Raw genomic sequence first — 25,559 nt, forward strand, 5'->3', positions numbered from 1 at the left:
CATCGGTGAACGAAACTGCGGCAGCTGCAACCACTGTACGACGAGTACGCGGTTATTACAGCTGACAATGATGATGATGATGATGATGAGAGAAAGAAAACATCCAGCACCACCAGATGCCGTGGCTTGCATGCGGAAACACTGTCTATCGATGCTTGTACTGGTCTCTGTGCTACGAAATGGCATGATGATGATGATGATGATGATGAGAAAACATCCAGCACCACCAGATGCCGTGGCTTGCATACGGAAACACTGTCTATCGATGCTTGTACTGGTCTCTGTGCTACATTCGAAATGGCACAAACTGCGATGTGGACAATGTGTGACTCCACAGAAGGATGTAAAAGAGATTACGAAAAGTTGGGGTTTTTCGGTACGGTTCACCTTCCAGGATGGGGTCCACGTCCCCTCCTTTACCGGGTTAGACTGCAAGAAACAAAGGCTAGTCGATATCAGTGGCGGTCGTGCTGTCGGTTTCTTTCCAGGTTGTCTGCCTAAGCGCCTGAATATGCAGGTACTTCAGAATGTTTGGGTTGGGTTAGTACCAGGTCCCTTCCCAATCCACGCCTATCTTTTTTTCACTTTTAGGCTTTAAGCACAGCTAAATAAACTTTGTGATGGTACGGCAGTGCCAACACCGACGTTGCCTTGTCTGAGGATTAGAACATGTGACTGCTTCACATGTATATCCAATTGAAACCTGAGTTTATAGATGAAAATTAAAAATCGATCGTCAGAACAGGACTATGGCACCCAACTTACTCAAGTAATTTGCTTATATGAACTATTTGCCAAGGGAGACGAATTATTTTTCAGGCAAGCTACCTTCGGTTGAACGAGGAGATTAGGAACCTACGTGAACCCTTGCTTCCTCCCCAACCGTGTGATTCAGTTCACTTTATAAATCCCAAAAAGCTTGTTGAAGCCTGTGCCTGTCGACATGACTGGTGTGTTTGCGTATAACCTGTTCACATATATCCTTGTTATTTCCATACTTCGGGAGATTCACGAATGTTTCAGTTGGTAAGATTGATGGCTCGGTTTAATCTGCATAAAATTCACACAAGCATGGAGACTATTCCAAACTTCTTTTGACATTAGGATTTTAGAGCAGGTGATTTTTATTTGGTCAATCTTGGGCTTGTGACCTGTAGTCATCCCTTCCACCTGGTGGGAATCGAAGCAGTGAAAATTATCAATAACCGGTGGATAGCAAGATTATCCTTCAGTCTCAGGACCTTCGGGTTCAAGTTCTTCTAGTTCTTCATTTCTTCTCGTGAAGCATCACGCGTAAGCTCATTTTGAAGTGCGCGAAGCTGTATTTTTTCAATCTAGGGTTGAATACGGACCATATCAAGTGTCATTGTTTATAAACTTGCATGCAATGATGAGTTGGTTGCAAGATTATGAGTGTCTTTTTTATTCGACCGTCAGAGCCTAACTTCTCCGATACACAGACGCTTAAAAAACTAACTATCTGTTTACATTGACCAATCAGTAGTAACATGCATCAATGAACTGTGGCGTGGCTGGTCATCTTCACGAGTCAATTTTAGTGGGATCAAAAGTATCAACCCATAAGGCAAGTTCGGCATAGCGTGGTTCATTATTTCACTATGTACGGTGCGTGGAACTCAAAGGTTGTTTGTCGCACGACTTCAACAGCATCTACCGACACGTGAACCCAGTGTCCTTGGGATAAGCATGGCGGGCGCTGTCCCTTGAGGGTCTCAGACGAATCTGGGCTAAACTACTGGAAACCTTGGTAACCTGCCGAACAAGATCTGGAGCTAAGAAGTGTAAATCATATCATGCACATGTTTTACACTTCCCGGTCTTCCCGAAAGTTCAGGTCTGGAATCTACACTGTACCATTGCGTCACTCATATCACTTTTACCTTTGCGGGATGATACCTCAACAGTAATTGTTCTGGACACGAAGTACTCACTCACTGACAATTTACCATGCACAAAAACCACAGAACATCCGTTGTTATTGTTGCCGTGTTCGTTTCAAAACAGGGAGCTTAAAACTTGAGAAGAGTAGGCTGACAGTAATGTGATCAGTTGTTTCACAACTCTCTGTTCCCAAGATACCCAGTAAAAATTTTATACTAATTAGAAGAGACACTCAGGTCAACACGTGACCACATGATATGGTTTCCGTGATTGAAGGAGCGTCTTGTGCATGCAAGTGACAGTCAATCACACTGCTGATCAGCTGGTACAATGGTTAACTGTTCAGCCCCTGATCGGAAGTTCTCGTGTTCGAAACTCTGAGTTTTGTGAGTTAAGCATGGCTGATGGTTTTCAGTAAGGATGAAACAGCTGCACAGTGCCTTCCGGTTTTCCAGCGCAGATTGGCTTCGCTGACATAACAAAATCTGCTATATCTGCTGGTTCGCCAATCTGTGGTATCTGCTGCTGACCCATTACAGTGCCCAGTGCCTGAAGAAGACTCACAGAAAGGAACGCAACAGCTATATTCCGAACAAGCGAGTGCGAGAGCAAAAGTTACAACGGCCCCACGCTATTTAAAGGGGACTTTCTGACAGGCTGTTTGATAGGCGTTGGTGAACACCCGTCAACATCGGACGTGCCTCTACGAAATGCCTGAACGCTGATCACATTCGGTCGTGCTTCTGTGGCGTGCAAGAACACTCATCAGGTTTTGCTGAAATGATCGAATGATTGACTAGCCTGGATGCTTTCCGGCTTTCCTGTTGAGATTTTGGTGGAGCAGTAGATTCCGGGAGTTCTGAGGTTACTTTCAGGAATCTGACCTTCCTGATAAAATCTCTACTGAACAGCCAAGCAGTTAGAATCAGCAGACTGCTAGTCTACTTTTGTAACAAGCCGGACGGCCCAGGTCACACTCGAACGATATTCCATAATGGGCTACGGTTACACTGGCTTTGATTGTGCAGCGCACAACTATGTGACGGCACGATAATTTTGTGCTAAGTGGTGCAAACCTAAAGCGTACGCACGATAGGTACTCGAAAAGGTCTGCTTGTGACCGTTTTTCCTGTCATCACTATATGTCCGACAAAAATCTTCTTATCTCAGTGCGTTTGAATGGGTTCCTTCTGGATCTGCCCAACAACGAAATTACTGGAAGATCTGTGTAAAGTCTCGATGGATTGAGCATTTGTTTTGCACAAAATGTCGGAAATTCACACTTAACAAGGTCTACCATGGCCTGTGACCATCTGGCCTTTAGTTGATAGAAACTTGCATTAGGTGGACGGCACTAACACACTGGTTGAGTCTTTTGCCGCGAAAATCAAGAGGGCTAGAATGTTGACCTGAACCTTTAGGCCAGAGCCTGACTTGGCTATCGAAATAAGGCAGATTACTTTGGTCCAGCAATTCAGATATTAGATTACCGACGTCTGATTCTCTTAGTAATTATGAATACCATCTCTGCTGTAAATATTTTTCCTGCTCCCGGTAAAGAAGGAACAAAGCCAATGTCGGCCAGGCAGAAGCCTAGTAATAGTGGATCCATGGAGGGTACACTAGCAATCGGCCTAGTTGCTTGGTTCATGTTCACTGCACACGAGTCAAGAACACTGTGGTTGAAGCCAGCGGTATATGTAAGTGAGAATTGGATCAGTGTGTGAACGAAAGACTTCGGTGTTAATGAACCATGAAAAGACATTCACTCACATAGTTTCCCAGTTATCACTGAACGAAGAGACTTCACTAATATATGACGCCAAGATGGTAAGAAAAATTGGATCAGGGTGTGAACGAAAGACTTCGGTCTTAATGAACCATGAAAAGACATTCACTCACATAGTTTCCCAGTTATCACTGAACGAAGAGACTTCACTAATATATGACGCCAAGACTGGTAAGAAAACGTAGTGGCTTATCGCTTTCAAAGGTACTTTTTAGTCTTACTTCTCGGTTGGCCTATCAGCAAGTCTCCCTTGTTTTAAAGCATCACTGGAACTTCATTCGGAAGTTCATCTATCTATTAGGCAACCTCTTCGAATATCCTGGATTCCACGTTCAAGACCTGAATACAGTACTGTTGAACAAGGACAGTCACCGTCTGTAACATTCAAACTGAGTACGGTGCTCAGCCCTTAGACATCGTGACTCACTGTTCAGTTAAACAGATACTTTTGCGGTCTTTATGAATCATTCGAGTGAATGCTCCCCAATAAGGCAATTCTGTCTGCTAGTCCCACACCTGTACATCGACGGAATGGTGTGTTACGAAGGACGGTCTCACTTCTCTCAACTGCTTCACTGAGGAAGGGCGTTCTTAGGAATGTCAGTAGACAAGAGACATCAACTGGAAAGCAATTTGACCTTTTCAGTTTTTATCCGACCTCCATTTGAATGGATGTGACCCCACCTAAAAATGAATAGTTTCTGAGGGGCAGTCACCATCTGCGGTCCGGAAAAACGTCACAATCTAATTTGACCTTCTCGTTTATTGTCTACATAGGCCGAATTTGTCAGTCGGAGTCATTCTTCTTGAAAAGGGCAATGTTTACTTTAATTTTACCAGCCTATGTAACAAACGGTGCAACCTGTGTGCGGGTGGAGGCTCATCGACAAAGCAAGGTGTCAGCTACAGCGCACAAGTGCACTGACGGGCTAGACTAGCCATGACGAAAAATTGGCCAATCACCGATCGCTGCTTCGCCATTGTTTCGCGCACGGACGCCTATTGGCGGTCATGTCAGTGTGACCATCGCCAGTTAGACATACTGACCGACTGTCAGGCCAAACAGCTGATGTTAGCCTTTCAACTACATCATCGAACCAGAGAGACCAGCGCATCCAGCGCATCCAGTTAACGCGTTAAGTTGCAGGTTGAGTCAAACCTATCAGATATCAGACGGTGTGCAACTGTAGGTTGTGGATTGATAGTCTGACAAAAACTGTCTGAAGGGCTATGCGTTTGACAAGCCGCCAAATGCAAGCAATGGGTACCAGAGAATCAGAAAAACATTTTGTCTCACTCTCCCCTACAGGTTTCGATCACGTCGGTTCTACATCCAGGCCAACGAAGCATTACTGGACGCACACAGGTTATTTGAAGAAAAAATTAGCCCGGGGGTTAAGAGGGAGCAATAGAAGCGATAGACAAAGCTGACATCCTGAATGGCGGAGATGCGTCCAATTCCCCAACAGAGAAGACAGAATGGAACAACAGGACAACAAATATTAATGAGGATAACGAGAAACTATATGACGACAGCCTTATGTTTGAACGGATCCATATTTTATACAGATGGCGGGACGCGAACAACCCAACTGCCATAAACGAGTACGGTCAAGGATCTTCTGAACGTTAGCATAGGAAAACATAGCAGATTTTTGTTTCAGAGTCAAAATTTAGCTGTTTTTGAAGACTTAGTTCAAAGTGTTGGTCAACGGTTTTATGGCGAACCGAACTTTCCGAACAGCAGCTCCTATTATCTCTGATTTTCGGGACTTCCTCACTGTGTCCAATGACACATGTAACCCCTTGTCATAGGGGTGAAGGTCTGAACATTGGCGGTGAGTTGCATCATGACTTTATTCCCGTAATTTTGCTTCTGCTGATTAATATCACATCACTTAGTATTGAATCGTTTATGTGCAGCAGTTCCTAAGATCTATTTTCAACTGTGTACAAGGTAACGGGTCTGGTACTGAACGTGATTCTGTTCCGTAAAATCACCAGTTTTAAGGAGAAACTCCTGGAAACCTAGAATTTCATATTTTCGTGCGTTTGACTGATTTATGGCCGAGCTATATTCATACAAAATATTAATATAGCTCGGCCATAAATCCGTCGAACGCATGATGAGCGAGGTAGCTCAAGTGGCCAGAACGCGAATTTACTGACCGGAAGGTCCGTGGTTCGAACCCGACCTCTATCTCTCGACTTCCCCTGTTTGGGCTCGGGCAACCTGACAGTATCTCAGCCCTCGTGCTCCCTTCGGGTGGCATGGCAGTTAGGCACCGGAAGGGTGTTACAGCTGAACGATTTCTTTCATACAAAATAGGGAACTTGGTGCACTAGAAACCCGCAGTCATCTTGAAGCCTATCAGTAGATGCGGATATCATGACAAACATTTAAGTGTGAATCCGACTTTACTTACCACAGGAGTTTTTTGCAGGAAAATCGGGTAAAGTTTCTTTTTAGATATGCTGTTCTACTTTGATGTACACTTTATTGGATAAGAATATGCAGTGGCCATATAGTTGATCGGCTTTAGAGGCCTCTTCACTGTGTTAAGTAGAACAACAGCAAAACGGTAAGTGCAAAAGACTGACTGGCCGATAACCGGCCAGAACACGAATTGACTTAGGCTTTACAAGCGCTGACGCGCACGCTAAGATTATGTCTGAGTAAAACGTGAAAACATCTAATTTGGTCTGTAAGCTTAGACCCTGAACGAAACTCGTTAGCCAATATCGTGCACGATCGAACGGAACATCTTACCTTCTCTCCCAGTATATAACCAAACCTCCATTTACACTCTGAAGCATTTTAAAGCACTTTCAACTTCAGCAACCATTTCTTTGGAAACTTGAGAGAGCTATACACTAGGTGACTGGGGAAGAATCGCATAAGATTAATCTCTGGATGCCCAGATCAAGTTTGAGAAGACATGGCGAGATGGCTCAGTGGTTAGGGTTGACCGAAAGGTCCATGGTTCGAGTCCGATCTCTGCCTTCTCGACTCCCCCTATCTAGGTTTGGGCAACCTAGCCGTATCAGAGCCCTCCTGCTTCCTTCGGATGACATGACAGTTAGGCACCGAAAGGGTGTTACAGTTAAACTACTATCTACTACATAACCTCTTATTCAGTTCTGATACCGTACTAATGGATACTTTGTTTGTCTTGGAGCACTCCGAAAGGCGGTAAGGTGTTCCGATAGCTTTTCTTAGTCCAAAGCTCTGATGAGTTCCTGTCGTCCACTTTCTATAGCTTTGCGATTAACTTGGGGGCTGTCCATTTGGATATCACCTACGCGAACCACTCTAGGTAACATAACAAGACTAACGGACCGTTAACCGTCCGTTTGCTCAGTGGATCAAGGCTATGCGATAAATCCTTGGAGTTGTTTGTGAGTCATAAGAGCCGAACAGATAGTGAACTTAGGGTTTATTGAGGGGGGTCAGTTTACCGATGTGTGAAACGCAATCTGGCACCTATGTCTGGGTTATCACTGGCCCCAATCTATCTGACGGCGCTACATATGGTTTCCGTTTTTTGGAGACAGTATCTTGAAATTTGTAAGCCAGTTCCATTAATTTTTCTCTCTGTTCCTCCATCTTCTCTTGGTTCTGTACTTTCTCTTGCGTACACAATAGAAGATAAATAATGTCCCGATCAAGTCGTATTAGCGGATTTTAGCAACATTCTTTGTGATTAAGAGGAAAACCAACAATTGCGCTTATCTCACCCGATCAGTGTTTTGCACACACGTGTAAATAGCTGCAGGCTCTTTAATGGAAGTGTATGTTCAAAGTGCCAAGGCTTCTTTATTGTAAGGACAGTATATGTACAGACTACTTAAAAAAGAACCAAGATGAAGCCAGCTATCGTTTTTCTCCGAATTTTAGGAATTGGCTACCATTCAATCATTGGTTGATGAAATTAAAGCTGTGAAAACGTACTTGATGGCTCGGTGGGATGTGGCATTGCCCCAAATAGGTCGCAAACCTAGTAATATATATATATATATATATATTACCATGGGCCTACTTTTTAGACAAACACCTTGGAATGGGCTACTGTTTCGTTTATAGAAAGCGAGGGAATTACGTACCTATTGGCCATCTGTTTACCCCTTATGGTCTCAAAACCAGACAGGTAAGAGAGATATCTAACCTGAATTCAATTATGACTAGACGGAAGAGTTCAAAATGGTCTATAAAGTTTGCAACAAGCAAATGTCTCTATTTCACAGTCTTTCAACCATATATACAATCAATACTTTCAGAATCCTTGTCAGTCGGAAGAAATCAAATTCCTCATGCTTCTCACGTTCCATCTGGGGTTCATAAAAAACTTATGTAAGGCGCTGGTAGAGTTGATTACTTTTACAGGCTCATGTGATGAACTAATTAGAAAGTTTTGACCCCAGGCAGCTGTCAAGTCAATATTTCTACTTTCTCAGCACGTTTTTTGGGCGTGGTCTGATAATGTGGTAGTAACAGACGCTGAATTTCGTTACGTCTGAGAAACAATCCGCTGAACGCGTCATCCAGTTTGCAATGTAACAAGCTCATTATCCAACATTTTCCAAAATTGCTCAGTTTAAGACTTTTTGGGAAGAAGAAAGAATTTCCATTTGATCGCTCCCCGTGAGTCTATTTCACACGTGCCAACTGAATCATGAAGCGGCCTGTGTGCAGCACATTCAGTTGTAGAATATCTTAAATGAGAGATTCGGTTGAGTCTCTCGTGAAAACCAAATTGATTTGCAAATGGGTGTATTTCTCGATGTCTTGGCTTTCTTGACGGTTGCTGGGAATGTTGAACAAAACCGATTTTGCCGTTTTTGGCGATCATCTGTTAGGCCCAATCCCGATGCTTCCGTCAAACTTATGTTCTACTTGAGCGCCAGAACGTAAGTAGAAGGCGAAAGGTACTCATTAGCAAATAAAATTTTCGTTAACGTGAGACCCGAATGAATCCCGCCTGAGCGTCAGGCTTATGAGCGCTTCAACTAGGATTCAGCTGAGGTTTCCGTAAAAATGGAATTGTTTTGCCTATTGGCGTGTTAGTTTCCTTCTTAGGAATGAGCAATCTTGGGCGAAATCTCATTGATAAAATGACTCGATGTGTATAGTACTTTTTGAGACTTAAGGAAAGCCCCACTTTTGTTTGGGCGAGATGGCTCAAGTGGTTAGAGCGCGAATTTACTGACCGGAAGGTCCGTGGTTCGAACCCGACCTCTGCCTTCTCGAGTTCCCCTGTCCTTGAGCACCCTGACAGTATCTGAGCCCTCGTGTTTCCTTCGGGTGGCATGGCAGCTGGGCACTGAAAGGGCCCTACGGCTGAACGATTTGGTCAGTAAATGTTGGTAGAAGATCCATTTGTCTCGTGTTTGACTTAGTAACGGTCAAGCCTGCATCCTTTGAAGATAAATGATTACGAAAATGCATTTTGATACGTTTCTCCTTTAGTGGATTGAGAAAATGCGGCTACCTAGGTGTTATAATACAAATGAACGAAAATTTAATAGAGCTGGTACAGTAATATAGAATGTGCATGGTTCTGAATGCGTAGGGAAATGGTCATTGAAATGAAGACACTTGTAACCCAGTGGGAGGGTAATGCTTGCAGTGGATAGAGTACAGGGTGAAAAGTTCAAATCATTGTTTGAAACCTTGAGGATAATATGCACAGACTGGTTTATGGACAGGGTTAGTTTTTTCTTGATGTGTGACATGAAAGGATTGTGGACGGATCTTGGCTTCGCAGTAATAAAGCAGCTTATTCTCTATTATGAGAGTTTTTTCGATTTCAAACCTACGTCGTGCTAAACTTCATTAATAAAACAATAAGTCTAATGAAGAAGCTGTCGGAGACCTTATTCACAGAGGTCATAGAGGTCCTTCTTAAATGACTGACTAGAGTCAGATCAAAAAATGGTCACAAACTTTAACCCAGAGGAGACAAGGACAAAGGTCAATCCAACATCGACCAGAGTACGAGAGTATGGGAGGCTAAGGTCAAAGGTCACGTGGTCATCAGTAAATCAGGACATAAGATAACGGAGCAACTAATGGAACCGTCCGACCGAACAACCAATCATGATTGGAGGTCAGCCCTGGATAGCAGCGCGCATATTAACACACACGCAGTACTTGTCAACGAACAAACGCCGACCCATCCCTCTTTTACTTGGATCGCGTGTTGCGGCTGACTAGAACATATACTTAGAGACGATGTCTTGGTAGATATTTGTGCGTTAGTTGGTTTCGTACCACATACTGGGAGGCAGTCCTAACACACGACTTCACTACACAGATTATGGAAAGTCCTATAAACACTGTTATCCATTCAGAACCCATAGCTGGGGAGTAACTCTATCCTAAAAGCAAAGTAGTATATATAAAATCATAATTGCCGATGAAACAAAAGCAATTCCTATCAGAAGCCAGCGATCTTGTCATTTATCTTCATCCAAGTGAGGGCTGTTTTAGAAACTGGAGCATCTGTAGTTCATTAAGCTGTTCGTTTCAGTTGAAATGGCACGCACTGAGTAGTTCTCAAGAGCTGTGATATGGGTCTGTGTGATGATCGAACCGAAGAAGGCGTTTTACCCTTATCGAAGCTTGCCATCTTTTGTTCGTCGGCTGACCCTTCGGGCAATACGCCGGCCAGTGTTTTAGTATTCAACGCCATGCTTCCGGCATTCTGAAACTGAATCACCGTGGTTGGGTGTGATGTCGCTGCTAGATCGTCGGCAAGTGTATAACGCAAACGAGGAAAGGAAATCAGTGGCTACACTTACACAGAATAAACCATAGTTCAACTACACACACTCCACAGTCCCTAATTACTCTGATATGGTGATTGTCTGAGGTGGAAGAGATCCAAATCAACCTATTCGGTCCATGAATATGAAGGCATAGAGTGACATCAAGGTTGTCTTATCTGACAAAATCAGACTCACTCAGCTGAAGGCCGTTTTCTACACAAACACTTATATCATCGTCTTTAAAGTGAACAGCCTCGGGACCGAATGTAAACATTCACTTACATGCATTACAAAACTGACGTGCAGATTCCAAGAGTCAGAGCTAGTATGTTCCTCATTCAAGGTTGATGTTTGATATATCACACTGTCAACAGATGCAACTTGTATCGAGGATGGCTACTTCGAATGAGAAAAAAGAAAGAGCCATCAGCATGACAAGCGCTGTAAATGCAGGGTATAGCCCCCATTAGGTAGACCTAAAAAACGCAGCAGTTTACGACAACGAAGACGTGTCAGAATACGACAGTGCAATGATTTGCAGCCAACTCAGGTATGATCTTTAGAAAGAGTACTTTCAACACCAGCTGAAATGCAGCCTTTGGGTCGACACTTTCTTTACTGATTATGAAAAACGTCGGATAGAACTTGATGGGGTAATCTAGTTTGAATGTATAAGTTATCTTGGTCGTGTCAGTGTCGTTTCAAATCAGAGAACTCTGAAACTCATCACCCGACCCAAAGCTGCCACCTTGACTTGGTGGTTGGGCTTGAGTGCTGCAATGAATACAATGAATGCTGCAATGTACTCTGAAAATACTGTTTTTTAAAAGATTATTCCAAACAGTCTTAACATAGGAGTGTGTATCTTTTTCCTTAGCAAGTACTTTCGGTTTCTGTTTCAGGTTTGTCGTATCAAGATCGGGAAAACTACAAGACGGAATTCCTGGGTGCACACGGAATTTCTGACCGTTCAGTATCAAGCCGACTGTGCATTTTGTGTGTGCACAACTTAGATTGCACTTGCCCGATATCAGAGAGAGTTGTACCTCACTCGGAAGAATAGCCGTTTTGACCATGATAGATCGCACTATTCACGAAGAATTACTTCTTCAAATCTTTAAGAAAAGAATCATGTTTCACAGTATACAGACGAAAGAAAAGTCATTGTTAATGGGACTCAGTCTCCAGTCATTTACTCATCTGGAGAGTTTTTTAACGTTTGACTGGTACGCTTAACTGAGTTCCAGTGCAGGCTCACTTGAGGCATCAAAACCTCTAAATTTACATTCACAGAGTTTCTACTCTGAATGCCAAGAAAGCTGATTACGGACAGGAAAGGACATCTGTAGATGACCTGTTATGACGAATGAGGCAAGGATACTTACCTGATGAGCCCCAAGAAGGGCAAAATCGGTCGTGGGCTGTCGAAGAGTTTTCAGCAACCTTGCGAGTAGTATCCTTCATGAGGCAAGGATACATCATTATCACCCACAGACGAAACAACATAGTAAGAAACTAATAAATCTACTCTATACCTGGATGCGGAGCAAATGAGGTGCTGCAGTGTGTGTTATGTTGAGTATGAATTGGGGCCAACTACAAGATGTGCTGGTTACATGCGCCAGTGATGCGGATTCGCTGTGGCGACCGCATAACACAATGAAGGACTGCGCTAAAGGTGACCAAGTCCTACTGATGGATTCTATTGGAAGGTGGGCCAATACAATTCCTAGCAAGTCTGCAACAAACGATCTTTCCCCTCCAAATGACCTCCTCCATTTCACTTCCCCACGGGGTCGAAACTGTCCGGATTTTCTATGAGATACGCACTGCTCATGATTCCTAACAAGGATGAAACATCATCGAGGCACTTCTCGGCTTTTCAGCATAGACTGGCTCCAACCAAAGGACGAGAACTCAGTTCGAGTAGCGAGAATTTGAATATCAAGAAAACGGTTATGTGGACTTGTAAGTCGGAGCTATCATGACTGTTACAATCAGTCGAACTTCCTCGGCGCATCACATAAGTATCCAGTTGGACAGATAAGGATGTCCTTAGATTACCTTCCGGATAGCGATTTTTTGGCATGTGGCCCTTGATTGGAGCTCGTTACTTGGCATTTCTGCCAAATTTCGCCCGATGGTCACCAACGACATTGGATAATCTATGTAATTAATTATGACCAGTGTGTAATAATGCTCTAATTCATTCCTCATTTCAGCGGATACAATGCCAACCTTTTCCAAGCATTTGCGACAAGGTCAGTAGTGTCCTTCTATAAACAGCTGTGTTAACTAGAACGCAAGCTAGTTGACCACCTTTTGTGTTTGAGTACCTATGAAACCTGGCTACTGCTGTGATTGTACGTATTTTTGCAGGAGCTTATGTGTTTCATGTTCTCTGGTTGGCTTTCTTTGCTGCCTTTTTGGTTTGCCTGATGGTTTTCCATTTGTCGGTCGTGTGTATATACCCACAGATTACCTGTCTTGATGTCTGTGGTGCCAAGCCTAAGATGGTAGTAGATCGTACTGACCGGAAGGTCCGTGGTTCGAACCCGATCTCTGCCTTCTCGACTTCCCCTGTCTAGGCTTGGGCAACCTGACAGTATTCCAGCCCTCGTGTTTCCTTCGGGTAACATGGCACCTAGGCACCGGAACGATGTTACAGCTAGGCGGTTTTTATATTTTTACCAGAAGCACCTTCGCGTCACCATCGGACCAAGCTAATTACTGCGTAGCATTAGCTGGCCCCATGTGTGTTTTTAGTGCATCTTATAAGTAGTGTAGGCCATCAGCCCATCTTTCGAACAATCTGTGTGTTTGGACTGCTTTGTTGTCCCAACAGGCTTTGATTACCAAGGGTTTTCACTTGGGTATATCGATGGATTTAGAAGTGTCCCCTCCTTGTCACCTTTTGGTATTTTCCCTAGGGTGTATAGGCTGTACAACTTAATCCACAGTCACCAAAGGTTCGCAAGGCTCCCAACGGTGACAGGCAAAACCAGAAGCGGAGGACACTCCACTAGGTTTTTTTTGCAACCGTCAAAAAGAGTAACATCAATCACTATCACATGCTCGCTAGAAGCGTTACATAAAGGCTTGCTTTGTGAGAATTTCGTCAGAAACGACGGAGAATAACTGACCAAGTAAAGCACTTGGTAAGAAATAGTAGCCAGCTGCAGAAGAGCCCCAAGAAGAATCAACTTACCAGTGTGAACGATATGGGGCGGCTAAAAGATCATGAATACATGAGCTGTTATAACGGGATATGAACGCTTTGGAGTTCTTGGTTTAACCTCTCTCATGCAACCGAAATTCTTTGTTTTGTGCATCCGACGAAGAATGCATTACAATATCCGACGATCAGTTAGCCGTTTGAAGAGCTTTTTATTAAGGTGCAAAAAGGTTACCCTGTATAAGGCCATATACCTAATGGGGAGCTTGCGCACGAGGTTGAAAAGCACACTCAAGAGCTGGCGACCACAATTTTGGAAGTGAGAACATGAGGTGTCTTCGAGGAGTGGACCAGAATGATACAGTGACGCGAACGCAATTCACGAGGCTCAGATCTAAATCAATCAGAAACAGTGATTTTTTAAGTGAATACTAAAACAGCTCGCACTCAAGTTGGCTGTATTATGGGGTTATCATAAGTTATCGCATTTGCAAAAATGGCCATTTTCCGCGGTTACCCTCAAGGGAACCTCGAAATATCACGGTTTTCCTTAAGATGTAGACTACTTAGGCCAAGAAAATTAGTTTTCCTCACCTTGATATTTGGTTTTTGTTTCAGGAGACCCGAAACCGGATATCAACCCGAACCACTATACTCTGTTTGGCAATCGAATTTGCCCTTTTGTGGAACGCGTACGCTACACTCTGCAATATCATGGGATCGAGTACGTTAATGGCAATTCTTGTCTAGCATGATTAGCACTGAGTGAGCAATATTGTGCAGTGAAGCATATTAGGACCATGGTATTTCAATCTTACTCATTCTATCAGAATCAGGCTTTTTCACCTAGGCAATAACCTTGAAGGTCGCTCAAACTTTGCTCTCGAAAGGTCTGGGTTTCGTGCTATGCATTGAAATAATGTGAAGGTTCATGAGTCATGTTCCGTCTTTCCAATTATTTGTTTCGCAAAATCTAGAAGGGAACCAAACGAATTACGCCTAGCAATTTGTATTGTGTGATTTATCAGCTTGCCGGTCTAACTTGTTCGGCAAGTGAAATGATATCCAATACTCAACTAACCTGATTCAGCCGATCCGTTTGAGCTTCAGTCCAGAATAGCCATTCGGCATGCGTCCGAGAAGATTATTCTGTTGAGGTCACGTCAGAAGACCGGACGCCGTACTCGACTTTTATTCTTGTATAGACTCGTCAACATTACATATTCAAAAGTTTGTCAGGGGGTGCGGAATTCACTGGCTTGCTTTTCTTCACGCCGACTGCCACTACGTGATGCTACTAAGATTTATCCGGAGAAGCTTGAACCGAACCTGACTGGTAGAGTATATCAGCCATGACGAATCATAGTTACAAGCTTCTTCTTTTCTCTTATGCTTTAGGTTTGATTCAATCCATATTGCACTGGATGCCAAACCTGACTGGTTTTTGGAAATTAGTCCGACTGGAAAAGTTCCGGTCTTTCTTACCAATGATGGGAAGACGATTGTTGAATCGGATGTGATTATGCGGTTTGTGGACAAAATGAAAGGCGAAAAGACGTCTTTGTTGTCCGTTTGTGGAGAGGAGGAATTCCAGAAAGCTTGTGAACTTTCCTCGGAGGTAAGCGATTTGCTTGGCACAGAATTTTATATATTTATTTCTCGGAAATATCCTTACTCATCTTCTTTTTGTACAAACCCGGCTAAGGTTCTTTCTATTTTCAAGGGAGACTTATATATAATAATAAGTACTTTAAGGAAAACATGATGCCTAACAGCGGCCATGAAAGAGAGGACGTAGCTCACGGTCAGTCAACTCTAGGCTTCAATGACATTGCACGGTGTTTTCTGCGCGGAGCAGATGAAAGGTGGGCAAGCAGCAGCGAACAATTCTTCAGAATATGAAAACATCTCACGACTGATTTCGTCCTGCTTCGGACTCACCAGTGTGTGGTTCCGAGATCTGAGACTACCGATTATCGTACGAACAGGGAACAGTAAACATCTTGGAAACGGTTAGATTGTTTGTGCAAAACATGTTTTACCGTAATCCTGGAACAACTGCTTTCCTTTAACACATTCTCGGTCCCGAAATCCCCTCCTTATTGTTTAAGGCTACTCAAAAGCAATTATATTCTCATTCAAAATCAGTATTCGCCCTTGCCTGTGAGGGGTATTCGCACTTTAGAGAGCATCCGTGAATCGTACCAACTGATGGAGAAATTGAAAAGATCTGCAGCATTCAAAGGCGAAAATTTTGCTCAGTCACCTTAATCGGGATCAAACCAAGGGAAGTAAATTGAAGTGAACTATATGTTGACTGGTACCGGCCGTAAAAAAGATACTTTTTAGTGTGCCATTTCATATAGGTGCAGACATTCAGAAGTCTAACGGCTGGTGATAACCTAAAGTTGTGTCGGACACCAGCAAACCATCATTCCAAACAGCCGAGTTCACGTCTTGTACCCAAGAGTTGAGATCAGGCCGATGAAGTAACGTGCGCATGCTGGTACTTTTCATTGTTGATTGCTCCTGGCCCAGAAAACGTTTTGTCTGAGATATGCGGGTTTAGTTAGGGCAGTTTAAGGCGGGTTTGTTAGAGATATGCCGATTATTCTTCCAGATTAGTAAGATAAACTCAGATGTTCAACGGATGCCTTGTCGTTATACGAGAACTTTGTGTGGTACTAGAACTAGTCGATAGAATACTGGTACTTCTGAGATATAACTTCCGTCTGAATTCAGTACAATCCCAAGCAGGGTAACACATGACACATACCATTTTGAGTGAAGCCGTGTGTAGTACAGCTTTAGTACACCTTGGTGCATAAGACGTGATATAAAAAGACATAACAGTCTGCAGCCCTACAGCATGTGTGAGCGACAGACTACAATTTCCAAATAAGGTAAGGAAAAACAACTTTGGAGCTAGCGAAATACACTCATTTGCAAACAGTTTCGGTTTTGCAAGAAACTCACCTGGAACTGAATCTCTCTTGTGATGTATCCGGGCAACTGAATGTGTTGTACCAGGTCGCCTCATGTTTCGGTCGCTACGATATTTGAGATATCGCGATACATGTTTATTTGTAATGCACTACTCATGAGGTTGCTGAAAATTCGTCCACTTTGGAGCCGATGGGCTGGTTGCACACACCACCCTTCAGTCAACCATTATCAAATGTAAGTAGCTGGTTACGGCGAAATATTATACAGCGTGGTCCGAATTGCGGCAGTTGCAGAAGATCACATCCGGTATCATCACAGGCATAACGTACCAGAAAGACTAGTGTTGAGCTGGTTCAGAACAGAATACTCTTTGTGCAGGCTAATCTAGATTTCAACTGCGTCTATCACCAGGTCTTATACAATTTGCTTTGTTTTCCTCATTCGGTGATGTATAAGGCTATTGCTGTTAGCAAGAACGCCACGTTTAAAAAAACCTTTAATTACATACCTTCTGCTCACTTAGTTCGCTCGATGACTGAGGTTTGGGTATTCACCTGTGATAATGCATTCTAGAAGTCCATATGTCTCCGTAAAAGATAACAAAGGTTAGGGACTGAACAGCCTCAAATTCTGCATCCAAATGCCTAACATTCATGGGTGTTACTGGTGAGACTGTAGCTACAGCGGTAATCAGTAGAACGCGTCAGACAAAAGTGGGTATATGTTCGAGACAGAGACATTGCTGAGTGTGGAAACATAGGTTTGGGTTTCTACAGCGTACCGTGCACACAGATCGGGCCATGCGAATCGATAGAATACTTCTTCTGAGATATAACTTCTGTCTGAATTCAGTACAATCCCAAGCAGGGTAACGCATGACACATTTTGAGTGAAGCCGTGTGTAGTACAGCTTTAGTGCACCTTGGTGCATAAGACGTGATATAAAAAGACATAACACGAAACTCAGAGGAGTCTCGTGAGATGCGCAGTGCTGATGATTCCCAATAAGGATGAAACAGTTGTACAGTGCTTCTCGGCTTCTCAGCATAGATTGGCTTCACTTACAGGACGAAATCTCCACAAAAATCCCAAATCTCCTCACACTACCAACAAGATCTAAACAGAAAAGTGTGGCTGGACAGAACTGGAACTAAAACACAACTGAACGCTGATTTGTTCCGGTGAGAATAGGTTTGTTTCATTGAATTAAACAAAGATCGAAGGGATGTTTGCGCGCCATTCTTGTAGGAGAAAAAAGAACGCGGGTGAGCCACAATCTCTTAACCCAGAGACGTGGTGACAAGAAAATTCGAGACTGAATCATCACTTCTGAATGCCACCATTTGCTCCTGGCCAGTTTGAGACTAGCGGCGACGTAACAGGTGAACTACGATATGAAGACGGGGGTGAGTAGTTCTCACTCGATGAATCAGGAAAGTATGTTAGTCGCTTGCACGAAGGTCACTAATGGACCCTCTTCACAGTGGTGATAGGCAGAATGGATATCATCGAGAAGCACACGTCGACCGGTCGATCACGGCCCACTTCAAAACTAGTCGGCACAGCAAACTTATCATTAGAAGCAGAACTAGAAACAATCAATGGAAATCATAAGTAAGTGGAAGCGGATGAAAAAAAATTAAATTTCGTGGACTACCGGGGGCATAGAACGAGGAAGATAACCTCAACCTAGCTGACTTGCTGTCAACGAATCCAGGCTAGAGGGTGAAATCTTGCATTCGTCGGACGTCGGTAACGGCGCTTCCTCAAGAAAGAGTAGTGGGCGCATGAATACTTGCTTCAAATCTGGTAGACAATTTGATCAGCGGATATGATGAACTCTAGGCAGATGTCCAATTTCCTGACACTCTGGTAGACAATTTGATCAGCGGATATGACCATCCATCAAAACAGGGGTGCAGACATTCCAGCGCACTCCGAATTCTGAGGGCAATTCTTTCACGACGAAGTACAAGTTAGTAGTAGGTTTACAGTGGCCGAAGAATAAACAGCCAACATTCTTGGACGAATTAACAAACGGGAGCATGAGCGAAGTCCTAAACTTGTTTGTTTCGGATGAAGACCTACAAAAACCACAAAAATCACTCATTCATTCACTCAGTTCGACACCTCTGAGTTTTATTTGGGGAAGCAAAGATAGACCGCAGTACAAAATGGCTGCGTACGTCAAACCAGTAGATGATTACGGAACTTCCTCATAACTCCATGGTGAAGTGACGGTAAAATCAATATCGAAAAGGTAAGCAGACCTACTTGGGGGTAATATATGTCAAAATGTCTCAGAAGGCCACAAACCAACTGGTCACGTGAAAAAGTTGATTTGATGACCATAGAACAGAGTAGATACACAATGGTATTGTATACCAAGTGGGTTTTACGAGTTGCACAGAAACAGTATATGCATGTCAGTTGAAATGTGGATTGGTAAATGTATGATATAAAAAGAGGGCAGGGGCATCCAGAGTCCTAACTGATTTCGAATTGCTAGATATTTCGTCATTTTAATGTTAATTGTTTCAACGGTTGATGCCCGTTAACACACATTTCAATAAGACAAGAGAGTAAGAAAATGAAGCAAATCATTGCTAGTGAGTTTTTTTAATTATAAAGTCAAGACACAGCATAGTGGAGTAGGTTGTTGTAATCCGACGTTTCGGTTGCCGAGTCAAATGCAGCGACATTTGGGTCTACTACCGTGTCTTCTGATTGGTGCATCCCTGTGATCAACAGCCAATCAGACGGGGTCAGCGTGAGTACTATAATGCGACGCAACAACTGCATACCAACAACACATGAGAACCGCGAGTCGTCATTATCAGTTTAATTGGTAAGCCACATTGTGTGCGGCTTCACCTTTGGTTTCGGTGAAACTTTCACTAACAGGCCTGATAGAAGACGTGAAAGCACTGAAAACACTGAAGCATATTTAACTTCTTGCTACGTGATCTGAATTCTGCACAGTCCGAAGTGAGACTCACGGCACTGTGCGATCAGGTCATTTCCTGTGAAACGCGATATGTGATTGAACTAAACATTCAGTTGAACTTGCCTTAACTTTTCGAGCACTCACGAGGTGTGATGGGTCTGAAAACTATGCTGATCGGTCTTCAAGGCCACGCTCGTCACTCATCGTCACGATGATAAATATCAAGCCTGCTGGAACCCATTTAAGAGCACTCATGACCACTGTCTTTCCGTTTTAAGTAACTGTGACTTGCACTACGAACGTCAAGAATTCTAACGTCTCTCAACTACGTTGGTATTATTGAACTGTTCGAATTGATTAAAGCAAGGTTTTTCGAGTTCCGATCCCGACTATTCCGCTGCGGATAAGTTTGCTAGAAATCAATTTAATGTGATCAGAAATCCTTAGATGACAGGACATTAAGCGTGTCTGCAGAGCCCATGTTGTTGACTCATATTAGAACCATGAATAGATCAAAAACAGGCAGTTTCGGAATAGCGATCTGAGGGAATCGGTGGGTATTTTTTGAAGATTCTAGCAGTAGACTTCGTTTCCATAAATGGCACTACTCCGGATGCACAACCAACGAACGAATCCATCAAAGATGGTCTGTTTCTCCTTTTGTATTAGGCTTTCTTGCAGAAGACATCATGAACCCGGCAATTAAGCAAGCCCTAACAAATTTGACACGTTTTTGTTACTTTTGTTTTGCGCTGAAACCTACATTGACGAACAGAAGGTGAAAACGCTGCCTTTGAAATGTGATCACAGTGATGTTTCTTTAGCCCTTTCCACTCCTTTACTAATGGTTTCTGGGGGTCATGGGGTAAGGTGTGACACTTGGGAATCCTTTTGATTGGGTTATCGCAGCGTGGCCCTCAGTTCATCATTCCACACCCGTAGTGGCTCCGACATCATGTGTTCAAGTCCTGTATGTTTATGTGGAATCCCCCCTCATGAGGAAACACCCCGTCAAAGAAGCAGTTTTGGTGGCACGTGATTGTTCTCTATCGCATCCCTCCGTTCAACGAAAGCAATTTCTCAAGCTGAAGAGCAGGCAAATGGATCACTTCCTGAATGGTCGGTCCACTGTCAAAGACCATAAACCACACTGGAACAGGCCCATTGGAACAGACCCGTTGACAGACCCACTGGAACAGACCATTGTTTTTGTGATCGGCTGCCACGCTTGATAAAATGAGCACCACACATAATAAGGCCTTTCTGAAATGGTTTGGTCGTGGTTCAACCTACGATACCTCCACGGTACCATTAATGGAAGATGTCACAACTAAAATACTGACAACTGGCAGCACGCCTGAAAAGTAGGATGGAACAACTCATAATAATTAGATAGCTACTCTGCTCAAAATGTCATCCGTAATTCCCGGACCAATTTGGAACGTATGTTTGTGAGATACTGTCTTGCTTCGTTTTTTTTTAATTAGAGGGTTGCTGGATGATAAAAACCCCTCATTGTTATGAGGACCAGTGGACATATCCAATATGTTTGCCAGTCTGTCCTCGTCAAAAACGTATAAAAAGTAATGAACATCTGGCTCTCCTACCATATGTGTAGTAATCTAACCCGGAGCACCCTCGCAATGGTTATTTAAACACGCAAACAAAACTAATGGTAAACGTATAAAACGTGTGACCGCAAAAAATAAAGCATCACTGTCATGAAGATCATCCTTCAAATAATAAATACAATATTGTGTGTTCTAGAGAGGAACAAACTTTCATCAAGGAAACTACTTACAAGGTTGCTGAAAACTTTTCGACAGCCCACGACCGGTTTCGCCCTTCTTGGGGCTCATCAGGTAGGCGCAGTCCCCGAACCAGTTGAGTCTCTCGTGAAAACCAAATTGATTTGCAAATGAGTGTATTATTCGAAAACGGACCAATTTAGGTTCAAGTAGGACATAAAGTTGACAGAAACTCGGGGACTTCGCCTACCTGATGAGCCCCAAGAAGGGCGAAAAGGGTCGTGAGCCGTCGAAGAGTTTTCAGCAACCTTGTGAGTAGTTTCTTTTATGAAAATATACCACAATATCTCGAATATCGTACCGACTGAATGATGAGGCGGCCTGTGTGCAGCACATTCAGTTGTAGAATATCATAAATGAGAGATTCAGTTCAGTCTCTCATGAAAACCAAACTGATTTGCAAATGAGTGTTTTTCTCGAGGAACAAACTTTGTTATGTTGGATGGAAGGTGGAATCTGTGGGAGTTCTGTTTCTTTGCTGCATCAGTACACTATACAGGTATCCCCTTTACTACATAACTGATGCACGAATCATCTCAATTGTACTCCTTAATAACAGTAAATAATTACACCGTGTTCCGCGGCCGCTTCTCTTCCAACATTCCTTGAACACACAGTGTGACATGAGAACAAAGTCCAGAACTTAGAAGCCGAAATGAGCGTGAAAATATCAAGCTGCTTATTAGCTGAGATTAGTAAACGATGCGTGAGAATCTATTCTGTGAGGTTATACTCACAACCAAGTGAATTTCCGTGATGTGAGGAACCCTTTGGCTTTTTCCTTTTTGCAGCTCGGTGGTTCCATCCATTCCGTGACTTCTCGCGGCCATACCGGGAAGGAAGCTGAACAAGCTATCCTAAACGCCTGTCTCAAGATCAACAGTGCCATTAAAGGTACATACCTGACCGGTAAGCTGTAATTTTTTTCGTTTTTCAGAGCTTTTTTCAGTTACTAGACGTACTTATGACTGACTTAATCGAATCGTCCTTATTCAGGTCCCAATCTTTCTTTGGCCGATCTTGTGATGTTTCCATTTGTGGACCGTCTGGAGATACCCATATCCGTCCTTGAGGGCACCGACTCGTCCGAAGTGGAAGAATTCAAACCCAACGATCCAAAGGGTAAACAATGGCCTGTTTTGTTGGACTACCTGCTTCGTATGCGGAAGCTTCCATTTGTGGCACAGGTCCGAACTTCTGCTCAAACCAAAGCACGTATTGCAGCTACCGTACGGAGTGGTCATCCTGAGTGGGACATGTAGTTCAATAGTCGAATGTGTTACATTCCTTCAAGGGTTTATCTAAACACCATTCTGGAGAACAATCCGCAATTTCTAATCTCCAAATTTTCAACTGATTCATTCTGATTTGCTTTGGCTACAGTGTTATTTGTGATCTCTCCGGTTTGACGAATTCAAAGATCTATACTTTCTATTAAGTCTTGGGTTTCTGCTTCTGTTGTTAACATTACTGAATAGCGGTGTGCTTATCGCTTATCCGCGCTACAGACAGATAGGAATAAAGCCAAAATTTAGGATTCGATCAAACAGGAGGCAATCGATATCGGTCGTCGTAACAGAAAGATGAGTGTAGTTCTCATAGAATCTGAACAAACTTCAACAAGTTGGCGGATGCAAGCAGCGAGTGATGACACCATCCACCTGTGATAACTCAACTTGGAAGCAATACAAGAGGTGAAAGCATCAATAATGCTCCGTCAAAGCGCTTCCTGTGTTCGGTGTTGTCGGCATCTTTTTTGTGGACCACAGACTCCAAACTTTACAACAATAGCACTCAGTTTGAGCCAGCGTCAGCTCAAATTGGTCGGCTTTCTGCTGAAAAATCATGTCCGCTTTTGGTTCAACGTCAACCTTACTTGGCTTCTAATAGGTTGGTTTCTATTTCGACGACATAATACAATTATGAAAGTCACCGTTTTCTATTTTTTAAAACGATCGGTAAGGAATATAGCGCTTTTTGTTTGCCTGAGAGGCTTGACTTTTGGAATAATAGTAGATTAGTAAGCAATATTTCCGCCTGAGGGTATCTAGTCTTTTTTTTATGAAAAAGCACTGTTGTCCCCCTCTCAATCAGTAGTATAGTTTTGTGCGTGCTGGGGCAGTTCACTAACTGACTGGATTCAGAGATACTGAGTGGAAAATCAGTTATACCCATTGCTACTTGACGGCAGTGAAGCACTAGTGTCCTCATCTAGTGTTGCTGTTGATGATGATGATGATGATGATGATGACGATGTTGATGTTGATGATGATGATAGTGATGGCTTAAGGAAACATTTGACAGGCTCTATGTATCCATTCTTGTGCAACAGATGAACTAATTTCCAAGTAGAACGCGTAATCTCCCTTACCCTCACGGTTTTATTGATTTGCATATTCAGTGACTTTATTTGAAATATATTTTTCCATTGTAATTGTACTCCGCATTACTGTAACGGTTCGAGCGATTTCACCGTAGGGATCGCTGGCGTCAAAACAAGACCGTTTAATGCTTAAACCGAATTATCGGGGCTTCGCTGTCAATTGAAGAACCAAAATTTAACAACAGGAAAGTCAATCGCACCGCCAACACGCCCGCTTCACTGATCGGTGCCTGTCATGTAGAACGAATCAATCGGATGAAGCTCAACTGCTTTCTTGCCGAGCTTCGTTTACACAAGTCACTCGCGCGAGTGTGGAGAGAACACTGGGACCAAAATCCAAGACATGATCGTACAACAACACCGGTCGACCTAAACCACACCGAATCGGCCGAACAGTATTAAAGTGTCGGTCACAAATCAGGTATGTTTACCAGTCGGCTATTTCAGACAAAACTAGACAAGGGAGCATGCATTCGCTATATCAGACATACATCGTGAAACGTACATCAACTGGGTCATTTAACTACTGGATCGATATCTCGTTGGTCCGTGCGCACAATAGCAACATGTGTACGTCCATATGGGTGGAGAGCGTGTAGCTGTTCTGGACAAAACGGGGACAGTGAGTATGCGTGCTTCAGCTCAATCGATTTGCCCGAACGGCCAGATTGGTGTAGCTGGCAGTGGTATTTGGGATCAGATATGCATTCTGCTTTGTTATCGTCAAACCAATCCCGCCGATTCTTCTCGATGTAATGGTGACTAACTAACTTAGTAACTGTGATCAGACCAGCTTCCAGAATGACAATCGAAGCAATGGGCGGGATGATTGATGGGGTCCAACCGTCTCGTTCCTAGACATCTAGTAACTCAGTTAGGCGAATTCGAGCAAATGTGATGGAATCGCTGTTTGTGAGCGACGACACGCTTCCCAGCTGGTACCTGTAGTCATCGTGTTCACTGGGAATAAGTATTCCACTATGGGATCGCCCTTACATTGCTTGTGTGTTGCCTGTGCCTTAATCAAAGAAGCGTGTATCTCCAGGTCATTGCCTTTACTGAATGTTCTCGGCGTGGGATTCATTCAGTCTCCATAGCGCATGTGGATCCTGCGTGCCAGCCTGGCACAGTACCTCGGAAATTTGCTGATACTAAATACGTCATTCCCTGAAATATTCCACAACAGTTCAATTTTTGCTGAACTGGTGGTAGGTGCCCGATGACCCCGACTGAAATTTCACCATATACAGTCGAACAGAAAATTAAATCGTTAGGATGATTGAAAGAGGAAACGCCATAATAGGATCGTTCTATCTTCTTGTTTGCATCGGTAGAGTACAAAATCGTTTGACATATCTTTCCATCTTTCAACATAAATCACAGCTTGTATGAAGATTCGCAGAGTAGTGGGTGCCAAAAAGTGAAATTTTTGCCCAGGTACGGACACGATATCACCAGTCGAGGAATCAAAACAAAACATAACTTGCTTACACCGAATTACACTACCTTTTTGTCAGTCTGCTGCAATTATAGCTTTCCAGTGACAGTGAGCCAGCTTGTTCAAGTAGGGTTGTCGTACACTTTCCTGTTTTGTCCTACACGTAGATGTGGGCTTGCTCCATTGGACCATTCAAGGATTACGGCGTGCATGCACATTGGTATCGAACTATCTAAAAAATATTATCACTAGTGAGGGGCTTTTGGGGAGTGTCCTCTCGGTGCACGAATGTACAGATGGTAAACGGCTGCACCAGACTTCCTGTCAGTACTTATATGCGCGTAACCCAACCATGAGAACTTCGGCTACTTTTTGACTGCTGACTGGTGTTTGTGTAAGTCAA

At 43.3% G+C, this 25,559-nt stretch overlaps 2 protein-coding genes across 2 annotated transcripts in view; one reads left to right on the top strand and one right to left on the bottom strand.

Moving 5' to 3' along the window:
• T265_01196 (hypothetical protein) overlaps positions 1–25,559 on the bottom strand; it is a gene marked incomplete at both ends in the record, with an annotated part of 46,685 nt that overhangs the window by 10,553 nt on the left and 10,573 nt on the right. Inside the window, 2 exons of the mRNA XM_009165157.1 lie at positions 10,742–10,855; positions 11,845–11,917. Coding sequence (XP_009163421.1) covers positions 10,742–10,855; positions 11,845–11,917 — 187 coding nt within the window. The remainder of the gene's footprint in view (positions 1–10,741; positions 10,856–11,844; positions 11,918–25,559) is intronic.
• Positions 4,844–23,232, top strand: T265_01195 (hypothetical protein; the record flags this gene model as incomplete). Its single annotated transcript, XM_009165156.1, has 6 exons — positions 4,844–5,529; positions 12,682–12,720; positions 14,253–14,358; positions 15,033–15,252; positions 22,127–22,244; positions 22,332–23,232. The coding sequence occupies 6 exons, from the start codon at positions 5,481–5,483 to the stop codon at positions 22,595–22,597; spliced, it is 798 nt and encodes a 265-aa protein (XP_009163420.1).

Source organism: Opisthorchis viverrini (assembly GCF_000715545.1).
Source record: "Opisthorchis viverrini unplaced genomic scaffold opera_v5_12, whole genome shotgun sequence".
Lineage (NCBI taxonomy): Eukaryota > Metazoa > Platyhelminthes > Trematoda > Opisthorchiida > Opisthorchiidae > Opisthorchis > Opisthorchis viverrini.